Source organism: Scylla paramamosain, chromosome 15 (genome assembly GCF_035594125.1).
Source record: "Scylla paramamosain isolate STU-SP2022 chromosome 15, ASM3559412v1, whole genome shotgun sequence".
Taxonomy (NCBI): Eukaryota; Metazoa; Arthropoda; class Malacostraca; order Decapoda; family Portunidae; genus Scylla; species Scylla paramamosain.
In genome coordinates, this window is record NC_087165.1 from 18427190 (window position 1) to 18441011 (window position 13822).

General features: G+C 34.7%; 1 protein-coding gene across 2 annotated transcripts in view; it reads left to right on the forward strand.

Moving 5' to 3' along the window:
* LOC135107560 (zwei Ig domain protein zig-8-like) overlaps positions 1-13822 on the forward strand; it is a 145614-nt gene that overhangs the window by 114014 nt on the left and 17778 nt on the right. Inside the window, exons 4-5 of one of the 2 annotated variants that reach the window (XM_064017558.1) lie at positions 10953-11135; positions 11637-11771. In XM_064017558.1, the coding sequence (XP_063873628.1) occupies positions 10953-11135; positions 11637-11771 (318 nt within the window). The remainder of the gene's footprint in view (positions 1-10952; positions 11136-11636; positions 11772-13822) is intronic. The other variant, XM_064017559.1, reaches the window with a different exon arrangement.

Genomic DNA, 13822 nt, shown 5'->3' on the forward strand with positions numbered 1-13822 from the left:
GGTTGGGTTATTGCTTCATTTCGGCCCTACTCGTTGCCTGCTATTTTGGACCGTTTCTTGGGAGGTTCTTGTGGTAGTTGTTTGGTCTTCGGATTCAGTGCTTATTTTCAGGTTTCTTATTAGGAACGTGTATCTTTTTAATATCCGTGTCTATTGAAAACTGCGGAATTCCGCAAACAAGAACTTATCTCTACATCCCATCGTTTTGATTATTCCGTGTATACTATTTAAAAGTTTAATTCTCATTTAGCTATTGATTTTGTACTCTCTTCTACATTTCTTTGCGTGGTGTCCTTTCAGCGTGTTAATTCAAGCTTGACCTTTGGTCAACATCTGATTTTTCCCTTAATGCTTATCTTTTTTTTTTTTTTTCTATCCCCGAGACGGTGTAGGACGTGTAGGGTAAGAGATGGACAGCATAGGAATGATCAAAGGAGACAGGACAGAGGGAACTATATAGGGAGATAAGAAGTTTTGCTGGAGCAGACCGCCGAGATGGATGAGTGGAGATCTGGGAAGTCCTTTATCCTATAATGGAACAAAGAGACTGATGACACTGGTGATGATGTCTCTTTTTTTTTTTCTTCTTCTTTTCATTATCATCCTCATTTTTTTTTTATTGTGTTGTTCTTTTATTGTTTGTGCATATCCAAAGATCGACATATTATCTACTTTTTTCTGCCTTATGTTTATTATGGCTGTACTTGGAAAACAAAGATGGCGAAGGAGGCACTTAAGCCTAAATTCTAGGTGCTGATACGCAGACTTTTTAATATGCTTTATATTGTTTTCGTTTTATTGTTTTAGGTCCCCATGTACAGTAATATCTCAAATACGTTTCCATTTTTAGTTTTACTGTTTATGTGCTTTGTTGGCATGACTTGGGATAGAGGTGGAGTTGACAGCGAATACTAAAGAAGATTTGGAAAGCTTTTGCTGCGAATTCACTGAAACTGACGACGATGATGACGATTAAGTATGTTTTACATACATTTTTTTTTTCGGCATTTTTTTAAGATTTATTAAACCTATTTTGAAAAATATCTAATGATAGGGAATCTCTCTCTAGAATATGAATTAAGCAATATTTCGATTTCCGTTGCATCGATCCTTCTCTTCATTGATTTTTACTGATATTTAAGTTTCTACTGATCCTATAGGAAATCGCAAAAATACAGTGTTGAGTGTTTGCAAATAACATGTATAATGTAAAAAAAAAAAAAAAAACTCTCTGAGGAAGGGACTAGAGACAATACAGAAGATGAAATGTGAGCTAAAAGTGAATTTAATGTAATTGAAAATAAATAATTATTTGAAAGAATGGATGTCAGGAAAACGTCCAAAATGTTTGTCGTTTCGATTACGAGCACACTTGCTTCATTACGAGTTCGAGAAGAGCAAATTTGGGGCTTCTACCAGATAATTCAGTAAGTGAAAGTGATGACCTTAACATCTGTCGAGCGGTAAAATTTCGCAAGATGCTATGCTTTATTGTTTGTAACAGTTATTGTTTCCATGTGTCTCTCTCACACACACACACACACACACACACACACATAAATAAATAAATAAATAAATAAATAAATAAATAAAAATAAGTAAAATAAATAAATAAATAAATAAATAAAATAAAGAATTACATTCTGAAGAGTGAGTGAACAATATTTCTTCACTTCAGAATTTAAAATAATGCACGAACTGTGTAATATTTAACGTTCATAAATTTTGTGTGACAGTATCAATGAAATCTTACAGACATGGTAGATATATTTAGGTCTGCAGTTACGATATTAAGTTATCATTGTGTAAGTGAACACGAGCCAGTCTTCGAAGATGATAGAGAATAGAGAACATCAAAGGAAAGAGAACGTGATTTAATCTTTTTAAAACAAGAGTCTGATTCACTTTACGAGTGAACCTAAAGGTGATGTTTTGAAAAGATATTATGATTTATTGATAAAAAGTAAGCTTCAATACAGTAAATCCTATAAAAGTTAATAGTGAGAAAAAGATTTCTTAGGATATTTCTTAAATGTGTCTTTTTGAAATGGTCAAACTGGAGCATGTTATATTCTGGTACACTCTCAGAAGGGAATGTTTCTTTTTACTATCAATATTGCAATGGTTTTAATTGTACACTCTGTATGTGTATAAAGCACCTCCATTGTTTTCTGAATAGAGGGAGAATTTCCTATAGAGGGTCACACTGCAACTGTACTCCACCGTTATTGAGGAACGAGGGGAGCTGGTCAGGGAGGCGCGGAGAGTCATTTTGCTATTGCCACCCCATAACGGTGCGTGTTGGACACTCTCTCTCTCTCTCTCTCTCTCTCTCTCTCTCTCTCTCTCTCTCTCTCTCTCTCTCTCTCTCTCTCTCTCTCTCTCTCTCTCTCTCTCTTCATACACCCACACACACTACATACTATTAACACAGGAGCTCATAAAAGTTCAGTTTTGCAATGTGCTATGACCCTTGCATGGTAGTGTGGTGGTGTGGCTGGCCAATGTTCCTTGCTAGAGCGCACCTAGCCACACTCGCCTTGTGTAATTTATGTATCTATGCCTAATTGGTGGTCCCTCAGCAATTAAGCAAAGGTAAGTAAGGAGATGCATGTCCCGCCTCACGAAAAGATGAGCAGCACAGCCCCATAATGGTTCTCATTACCGCGCAGTAATGGGGCACCTGTGTTCGTCGGTGTCCACAAATACATACACGCCAAGGTTAGGGAACGGCTGAATAGTTTGGGTTTACAAAGTAAATGCGAAATACATATATATATATATATATATATATATATATATATATATATATATATATATATATATATATATATATATATATATATATATATATATATATATATATATATATATATATATATATATATATGTATGTATGTATGTATATATATTGGAGGCTAGAGAAACATTTTTTTTCTCTCAAACGAGGAATGCTAATGCAGTCGACTGAATAATAGTAAGTTTTGTTATGTCACATAAAAAAAAAATATATCACTAGTTAATATCTATCTCAACTCTTACTGTTGCGTTCTGGGACAACAACTACTGTAGTTCACTAAAAATACAAAATTGGTATCGGTAATATTAAGAAATATGTACTTGCATACGAAGCACCCTCTTGATATATATATATATATATATATATATATATATATATATATATATATATATATATATATATATATATATATATATATATATATATATATATATATATATATATATATATATATATATATATATATATATATATTTATCTATTTATTTATTTATTTATTTATTTATTTATTTATTCATTTGTTTATAGTACAGTGTAGTCCACTTTTATTGAGGAACGGGTGAAGCTGATCTGGGGGGCTATTCTGATGTTCATATTTTCATTTTGTAACAGTGGATATTCTGGTGCATAAATTTAAAAAAAAATCACATTTGTGTTAGAATGTTTGTTTCACGTTTGTCGTTCGTGTACTTAATTAAATTATTTATAATAAACTATTCTGGTGTTGTAAACATGTTGAATTTGGTGCTCTGATTCCTCGTCTGCCTTGTAGCCTCTCACTCACTCACTCTTCTCTAACACCTCATTGGAAAGGCCAGCGTTACTCTCAAACACCATCACCAGGAACGCCCACTCGTTATGCCGTTATGTCAGTGGCTGAGCCGTGTGTGAGAGGAATGATAGTCTTACGCGAACAAACTCAAGGCAGAGCGTAATTAATGCTCTCACTCAGCAGCTGTGCGCCGCGAGTCTCTGTGTGGCGAGCGATGCAAGTAATGTGATTATTCGCTTCCTTAATCGATAAGTTCACATAAGGTACCGTACTCTCAAACGTTTCGTCGCTTTATCTCGACATTTCTCACAGGCTTCAGTGGAAGTTCTTTGGGTATTCAAGAGCGTTTAGATGACTCTAGTGATTGTTTAGCAAGGATTCTGGATCGATAATGTGGAGAAAAAGTCTTGAGAAACCGACTGATAATGTATGTAGCTTTTGAAAAAATATTCCCAATAAGATAACAAAGTATATAATTATGAGATAATGAATCATGACATTTGAAGAAAAACGGATATCGCATAAAAGGTCTTCCCATATCCAAATGAACAGATTGATAATATGTAAATTTGTGTAATACATTTGAATAGTCCGTAGTATCTTTATTTGAAGAAATATATTATCATGTAATATCAGAATTTTACATCAGCATGCATCGGGAGAACAACACGTTCTTAAAGTTTTAAAAGTCACTATCTTGCGCACGGTAAATAGCAATTCCTCTGTAATGGAGTGTCTGAAAAGCTATCACGACCAGGATGGGATGATGTAACGAGCAAGCGACGGGATGATGAAAAGTGTAAGCATGAGGTGGAACTTTTCAGGACGATAATGACAAGAAACTGTTGGGGCAAGAGACCAGCGAAAGAGCCAAGTCGTGATGAAGTGGCGAAGTTTGTGAGTCATGCCATAATGAGGTGTTGTACAGAGGCCCTTCTGGAGCACAGCAGGGGAGGCTTGGCGCCCTCACGGCACACCTTCCTCCTCATGTCTCAAGCACCAGCACATCTCTACTTCGTCGTCAATCTTGTCTTACTAACTACTGTTCTACCTGGTGTGTGTGTGTGTGTGTGTGTGTGTGTGTTTATCTAGTTACCTATTAAAACAAAGGTGTTATACAGGTACAATTAAATTTTGTGACGGCGTTAGGAGTACAATGGAAAATGAAGGTTATTGAGAAAGAAAAACAGCGCTCGTTGAGCTAATACAAAACCCAAAGTGCGTTTGTTCCGACGTAATCCAATTATGTGAAGGGTTTGAATTATCATTGTTTTCCCACTTTTCTCGCTTCGTTTGTTGTGTCTGCCTTCTCTCTATTATGTATCTCGTGTCCGCTTTTCAGACATTCTCTCTCTCTCTCTCTCTCTCTCTCTCTCTCTCTCTCTCTCTCTCTCTCTCTCTCTCTCTCTCTCTCTCTCTCTCTCTCTCTCATTTACATTTCCAACACACACACACACACACACATACACACGCGCGCGCGACAAAAGCAGCCTGGACAATGGCTATAAAGCAAATTTGGTGAATAAAATTCCGGGAAACGCAGCTTCCTCAAAGAACCACAGATCGATGAATAGAGCACACAGACGTAGAAAGACAGGTCGTATTTATGTGGAAGGCTGAGTAAACTTAGACAAATGTCGTACTGCTGAGAGCCACTAGATTACATCACCTGCTTTGGCACTACATCAATGAGTGAATGGCCTGAGTGGTCGGAAGGATGTGTATGTATTATATTCACGCATCGTCTTTTGTTACTGAAGTGTGCAGGTGTTCTTTGTTCCAGAAACTAAAAAGAAAATGGAAATCAATGAACGCGGTGTGGAGGAGAACACCTAAAAATCACTACAACTCTCTTTCATCTGGAGAAGAAAAGAAAAAAATAAAGAAAAGAATGTGTTGCAGATTTTTATGTAGCTAATTATACAGCTATTTAAGTAGTGTTGTTCTACTATCTTTAAGTGCACAATGTAAAAGTCATTCGTATACTATAGTAGTATCGATATTCAGAGCTAAATGTATCTTGAATACACCATTGTATACATAACATTATCTTTCCCTAAAAAAGGTGCATCGTTCTTTTCACTTCATCTCTAAAACAAGGCTTTTCACGTCTTTCTCGCACGATTTCTACAAGATAAATGTGAAAAGTTTAATTCTTACCCGTTGCTTCCCGTTAAATCAATCAATTAATCTCCTTATTCAACAAAGGCACTCTGTGTACCTTACGTATCTACCAGAGAGCAAGTTGTTGTCTGTAAATTGGGAGGAAAGTCCGTGTAATCGTAACCTAACATCTACACAAGCCTCAGCCGTTCCTGATCACCCAGACCGCGACCAGCGTGTGTGGAAAGCAAATGGAAGATCCGGCTGGACGTCAGGAGGTTAGGATTGGAAAGAGACGTGATGAGGTTTGCTGTCACTGCCGTCATATTGCTGGGGGTTTGGTATCGCCGATGTATTGATCACATTCCTTTGAGATGTTCGTCCTTTTTCAGTTGAGAACGTATCCAAGACTAGAATCTGTGTATCTGTCCGCCGGTTTGTTTGTCCGTTTACCAGTCTGTGTGGTTGTTTCTTTGTTTGTCTGTATGTTTGTCTGTCTGTCTATCTGTCTGTTTGTCTGTCTGTCTGTCTCTCTGCCTGTCTGTCTGTCTGTTTGTTTGTGTGTCTCCATCTCTCTCTCTCTCTCTCTCTCTCTCTCTCTCTCTCTCTCTCTCTCTCTCTCTCTCTCTCTCTCTCCTCTCTCTCTCTCTCTCTCTCTCCATCGTATATTATTGAAAGAGTGACTTAAATATAAGACATTTTTTTTTTGTCATCATTAATACAATAAATTTTGGGAAATATAACGAAGCAAATACGTTCCAGACTACAAATAAATGCCAGAGTTGGATACGTAAAATTCCACAAGTGTATCCAGAACACAACACTTACTCAGAAGTTAAATTTCTCCACACGTCACAAAATCTAATTTATCAGAAAAAAAAAAAAAAAACTGAATGTACGATTCGTAATAATTTAATTCGTTTGGGTGGAAAAATGTTTCCGCAGTTCTTAAATTCAACGAGGCCATATAACTAATGGAACGTTAATTAGATGATAGTTATTCTTAGTGGTCTGTAATTTCTGAAAAAAAAAGATTAATTAAAGGCGCACCCGACGTCGTTCTGTAAGGAAAGCCTTTGTGCTCAGACAGACCGATGACTTTTTAGGTTCCCTGAAGAAGAGCCTTTATATTTACCCTGCTAGTCTAGCTTGAGTAAATAGTGTACGGTATTTGAACATAAGTAATCTGAAACATAGGGGAGAGAGAGAGAGAGAGAGAGAGAGAGAGAGAGAGAGAGAGAGAGAGAGAGAGAGAGAGAGAGAGAGAGAGAGAGAGAGAGAGAGAGATTAAACCAGAAGATTCGAGGAAAGGTGTTGAGGAGAACTTTTAATTCAATAATCAGTGTGTGGCAAGAATGACCGAGAGTTCTGCCTCCCTAACTCATATCTACTTATCTAAATCCTCATGGTAGTCTTGTTGATAAGTTTTTATCCCTATGAGAAACGGCAGCACTCATCATTTGACTTAAAGATTATTTATTTACTTTTTTTAATTTTCTTGAGACATTACAATTTATGGAAATATAATATTCACACACACACACACACACACAGGAGAACAGCAAAAATTATGTAATTTTCTTGTTTATCAGATATATTCACTTTCACGTATGGAAGAAATCTAAACAGAACACCAACGAAAAAAAGAAAAAAATATACGTATGTGTCTAGGTTAATATAGTTTAGGGAGAGTGTTGCATGTACGCCTTCGTCACGTGTTGCAGGGCGCAGAGAAGATCCATCATGCAGAGAATGTAGGCATTACACGGCAGCTTCCAGTAATTCACCCTCAGATCCTCCACAAGGCCAGTGTTTGCCAGCCAGTGTTCAGTGGGGAGATGGTGTGGTCAATGAAGAGAGGGTGTGAAACTACTTATCAAAGTTAATTTGTTTGATTAGGATAATAATTTAAGGATAAATAGGAATCTCCCCCCCCTTCTCTCTCTCTATCTCTGCATCTTCTTTTTTACTTGAATTCTTTTCATGAAATTCCATTTGTTTGTGGTGCAGTTATCAGTCGTTTTTGGAACTGAATATTCCATCGAATGTTTTTTTTTTTTTCCTCCGAGCAATGGCAAGACAATACTACTCGTTCTGGGGACATTGTCATTACCGAGCTTGGCTACCAACACGCGACCCAACAATCTCACAATTTGACAATGGAATCGGGTCACTTATATCCGTGACACGTCAGCTTTCCTGTCTACATTTGCCATGCAACAGAAACATTTCCGTGCTGGAGCAAGTGTTCACTATATATTGTTTAGTGAAACATTCCTTGATAACAACGGTTGCTCTTACACTTTGATATCCAAACAGCCTCATAAGGACCTCAAGTTCTGTTGCTGCTTATACTTCTTTTGTATATTCCCTTGTTATACAGTATAGTTCACGGGCCTAGTAGTGACAGTGGCAGTATATTATTATTATTATTATTATTATTATTATTATTATTATTATTATTATTATTATTAGTTGTAGTAGTGGTAGTTATTGTTGTTGTTGTTGTTGTTTTTAATGAATTGCAAGAGTATCGTTAACAATATTAAAGAAAACAGAATCGAAAGGGTTTATACGGGTTATGGATATCTTTTCGCCCTCGTCCTCCACTTAAATCTGCGTTCGTCAGCAGCTGGGCCGCAGCGTGAGGCAACATCTGGTGGCCTGCTTCTCTATATGGCAGTCTTAACGTCAGCCACATAATCCATAAAAATTGTTGATCCAATTTAGGATATTCTTTTTCTTTACGTTCATGAATTTTATAACATACTTCCATTTGCATCTGTGTTTTTACGGCAGGGCTTCAATGCATGAAGGAAAAAAGAAAAAAAAATAGAGAGGTAGTTGGCATCTTTGTTTTCATATTTATTATATTCTCGTATTTTTAAGTCTTCTATTTTCAATAAGAATTTTATGTCAGCAATTCTCTCGGTAATTCTAGTCCTATACAAAATGTGCATAAATTAGAACAGTACATGCACCGAGAATGTTAGCGCTTAGGTTTACCGTAGCATTATGGTGTACAGCGGAGCGGATATCGAAAAGAAAAGAAAAATATTAAGAAACCCTTTGCCAGATTTTCACCATGAAATAACGGATTGCAAATCCCTTCTTGATTCTTTGCACATATGGCTAGTGTGCCACGGCTATGAGTGATTTAATGCCATAGCTAGGTCGTGAGATTGCTGGATCGCGTGTTCATATCCAGCTTTGTAATGACAATGACTATGAGAAGAGTGATATTGTCATGCTATTATTTAATTTACCTGAGAAAAAGAAAAGTATTCGATAGAGTACTCCGTTAAATATATATATATATATATATATATATATATATATATATATATATATATATATATATATATATATATATATATATATATATATATATATATATATATATATATATATATATATATATATATATATATATATATATATATATATATATATATATATATATATATATATATATATATATATACACACACACACACACACACACTCACACACACAGATTAGAAAAAAAAATATATATATGTATATATATATATATATATATATATATATATATATATATATATATATATATATATATATATATATATATATATATATATATATATATATATATATATATATATATATATATATATATATATATATATATATATATATATATATATATATATATATATATATATATATATATATATATATATATATATATATATATATTAGCTGCCCTAATGCATAGGATTGTGTACAATGAGAAGAAAATCTGTCCCAGTACTTCGTGGTCTTTTTTATTATTTATGAGGAGTGTCTAAGTGTATCATATAAGGCTAGAAAACAGAGTGCTCTAAGTTCATTTGAGATTATAACTTTAATTAAATTCAGTTGCGGTGTTCTTCAACTTTCTTTCATTATTCTTTCGAATACTGGCCTTATAATCAAAATGCTACTTGCTCACGTCCAAGAGGTTCCTCGTGATAATATTTATTTCACATCGTATTGGTATAATCCTTCCCCTAAGTTTATAATGTGCAAACCACGCATTCGTATGGTGCCACCAAGCTCACAAACATAGTTCCTTATCTAATTTATGACATGCGGTTATGATGAATGCATTTGTGAAAGATAATAGTTGAACACACACACACACACACACACACACACACACACACACACACACACACACACACACACACACACACACTTACTGTCACTAATTGGTGCTGCATATATCATGGTTATCATGTCAGAATCTTTTTAAGACTATTAAAGTAGCTTTAGGATAATCCCTTTAAAAATTCTCCTCATCTCATCATTAAGGCCTTGAGGCCAGTGTTGAGGCTAATGATTTTAATGAACCTGGTGGAGGAGCCCGTGAGGCGGTGCCACTAAGAAGAATATAGATTAAGAAGGGAGTGGAAATCTTTGCAGCGCCACACGGCCGTATGTAACGAGTACCAATATATATTTGATTATTCATTATGGTGACAAGATAAGTATTTTTTTTTTCTACGTGTAAATGAAGTGATCAAGGGCTAAAAAAAAAAAGTTAAAGACCAAAATCAGGAGAAACCTATTTATTTTCCTTCCCTAAAAAAATAAGAGAATGAATATATATATATATATATATATATATATATATATATATATATATATATATATATATATATATATATATATATATATATATATATATATATATATATATATATATATATATATATATATATATATATATATATATATATTTGGTGTGTGTGTGTGTGTGTGTGTGTGTTTGAAAAATAAAAGAAGCAGAAGGATAATTTTCAAAGCTTTGGTTCAGTACGAAGGTAAAAAAAAAAAAAACAAAGCCGAGGTCCGGAGCGTGCGAGTAAGAGGGAAGGCGTGGAAATACGAGTTAATTATGGTACGAAGTGGATGGGAAAGAAGCAAGTAAAAAAAAAATCGAAATCATGAAACGATACCGTGAAGGGAACATGAGAATGCAATAAATAGATACGTAAATGGGAAGAGTGCCATTTTCTCCATGTTAATTACGATATCTTAAGAATACCTCGCTCTCCATTAAACTATTCAGTAGGAGCAGTACTTTATATAATTCTGCAAGACAAAGGAGTTATGCAAGACAGAGAAGTTTAGCCATTTACCACGCCGCGCTGGATCAGGGGGCCTTGGAGGTGTTGTTTACTGCTCATTATACCGAGGCATTCCTACGGTTACGTTACTCTTGTATGTAGCTTCCGGGTGACGTAATTGTAGATTCCCTTTGTCTACCACCAGGTGTCGTGGATCAGGCGACGCGACTACCACATCCTCACCTCAGGCCTACACACCTACAGTAGGGACGAGCGCTTCAGTGTTGTGCGGGCCGAGGACGCTGACGACTGGGCGCTCCAAATCAGGTTCCTGCAGAAGCGAGACGAAGGAGCCTATGAGTGCCAGGTGAGTCAGCCTAACATACATACTCGAGACTGTCTTTTAAGGGGTGTGTTTAACCGTCTTAGGGAGCACAAGTGATTAATTTATTCAGTATAGTATTAATGTTAGGATAGTGATGTCTAGTTAATACAAATACGATACGTTCTCATTAAATATAACTCGTACATGAATTATTAATATTATGTTTTTGCAGTACTAATACAAACTTGATACGATGTTGCCAAGAATAATTTTATAACTTTCATTCAGTACTCGTGTTTTAATTTATGATAGGAGTTACAATAATATCATTTAGTTAATAATATCCGAAAATCAATTATATATTTCCCTAAATATTTTTCTTATTTTTTTTTTATTTTATTTCTTAGTTTATTCTCATTTATTATTTTGTGCATAAAACTGATCCAAAATGCATAATTTCTCATTTACTAACCTATACATTTATTTGTTTAGTCTCATTACTCTTCTAGTACCATTACATTCGCCTGATGTTACCTCGTGCAGGTGTCCACCAAGACGGGTCGCTACGGCTACCTAGTGAACCTGAAGGTAGTGGTTCCCCGGGCTGCTATCACGGGGCCAGCTGACCGCCACGTGCAGTCAGGCTCCACCATCTCGCTCGTGTGCACCATCCAGGGGGTAAGTGTGGCTCTTCTCGCTCCACTGAATGTTTTAACAGGTTTCAAATACTGGTGTGTTTTTTTTTCTTCTTTTTTTTATTATTTCTTTTTTTTCGTTATGGATTATATTTTCACTTGTTCTCAGAGTACACTTTTTTTTTTCTAAGGTCATTTCTATTTGAGTTTCGTAGAATTAACTTGAATCTAATTTTCATAGAGTACATTTTTATCTATTTTTGTTGGTCATTTTTATTACATATTCGTAGAGTGTATTTTCATATATATATATATATATATATATATATATATATATATATATATATATATATATATATATATATATATATATATATATATATATATATATAGTTTGTTTTCATTTGAATTCCGTAGGGCACATTTTTCTTTGTTTCTTTTTTTGTTAAAAGATACTGGCCTATGACAGCAAAAAAAAAAAAAAAAAAAAAGACCCACAGAGATGCCAGTCCCCAAAGAAGTCAAAATGCATCATCCAAAATAGGAGGATAAGAGTACTGACATCTCCCTCTCTGAAGTGCGTCTTAGGAAAGACGAAAATACAGAAGCAGGCAGGGAGTTTAAAATTTATTAAAAAAAAGAATAATTGATTGAAAATACTAGGTAACTCTTGCATTAGAGAGGTGGCTAGAATAGGGGTGAGAGAAAGTAAAAAGACTTGTGCAGCGAAGCCGCGGGAGGAAGGGAGGCATTTAGTTAGCAATATTAGAAGAGCAGTTAACGTGAAAGTAGTGTTAGAAGATAGCAAAAGATGCAAGATTGCGGCGAAGAGGGAGGCTGAAGACAGTCAGTTAGAGGAGAGGAGTTGATAAGACGAAATTATTTTGATTCCACCCTGTGAGCGGAATCCCACCATACAAGTATATATAAAGCGTACTGCGTATATGGACGGATAGGGCCCCACTGCAGAGTTAACAACTGTGGTGGTTCGGAGACTAGCGGAAAACACTCAAATAGCCAGACTTCATGGAGGATGTTTTAGCTAGAGATGATATGTGAAGTTTCTAGTTATGATTATTAGTAAAGGACACACCGAGGATATTCAGTGTGCATTTTTATTTTATCTTCTTAGAGCACATTTTAACTTCTTTTCCATTCGATTTTTTTTTTTCATTTAATTTTCTTATGGTACTTTTTTTTTCATTTTTATACACATATATTTTTTATTTAATTTTAATAAGATCCATTTTTTCTGTCATTTTCATTCAGTATATTTTAATTTAACTTGCGGCAGAAACTTTCTAAGTCCTTTTTTTCAGAGTACAATTTTATTTCCTTTTCTTAGAGTACATTATTTTCTTTATCCATTTATCATTTTTTCACTAAGTGTTTTGTACATATTAACTTAAAGTTACTGTGACACTTGTGAACACTTTCGAAATGTCTTGCTATTTCTTATATATATATATATATATATATATATATATATATATATATATATATATATATATATATATATATATATATATATATATATATATATATATATATATATATATATATATATATTTTTTAGATACCTATCTTTAGCTAGATATGAATATTCTCCCTGAAAAATAAAAGAAAGGAACTGAAAATGTGAAAAAAAAAATATGTTGATTCGTGCTAGGCATATTCAGAGATTCAGGAAAGGTTGTTGTTATCAATTTGCTCGCACAAAAGGGGCGTCCTGTACAACACGACGGAGTGCACGTGATAGTATTCCCATGGAAGGAGAAATTTCCAGTGAAATATAATATTTGTTACGGATTAAAACCAGATGTCGAAACGATAAGACGGTGAGGGACGGGAGTGAACAATAAAGACCGTGATGTCTATATTCCATTTTAAAAGCAATGGACTCAAAGGAAAAATATATGACCCCAAAAAAAGGAGACGAGCTGCATAAAGCTCACTTATAGACACTCATGATGATAAAGAATTGCATTACTATCTACACTGCTTTCACATTGTAGTCTATAATTTGTTCTCTCGTCACAAATATTTTCAAAGGGCACAGATAAGACTGACAGAGTTCACGTAGTCAGTTTTCCT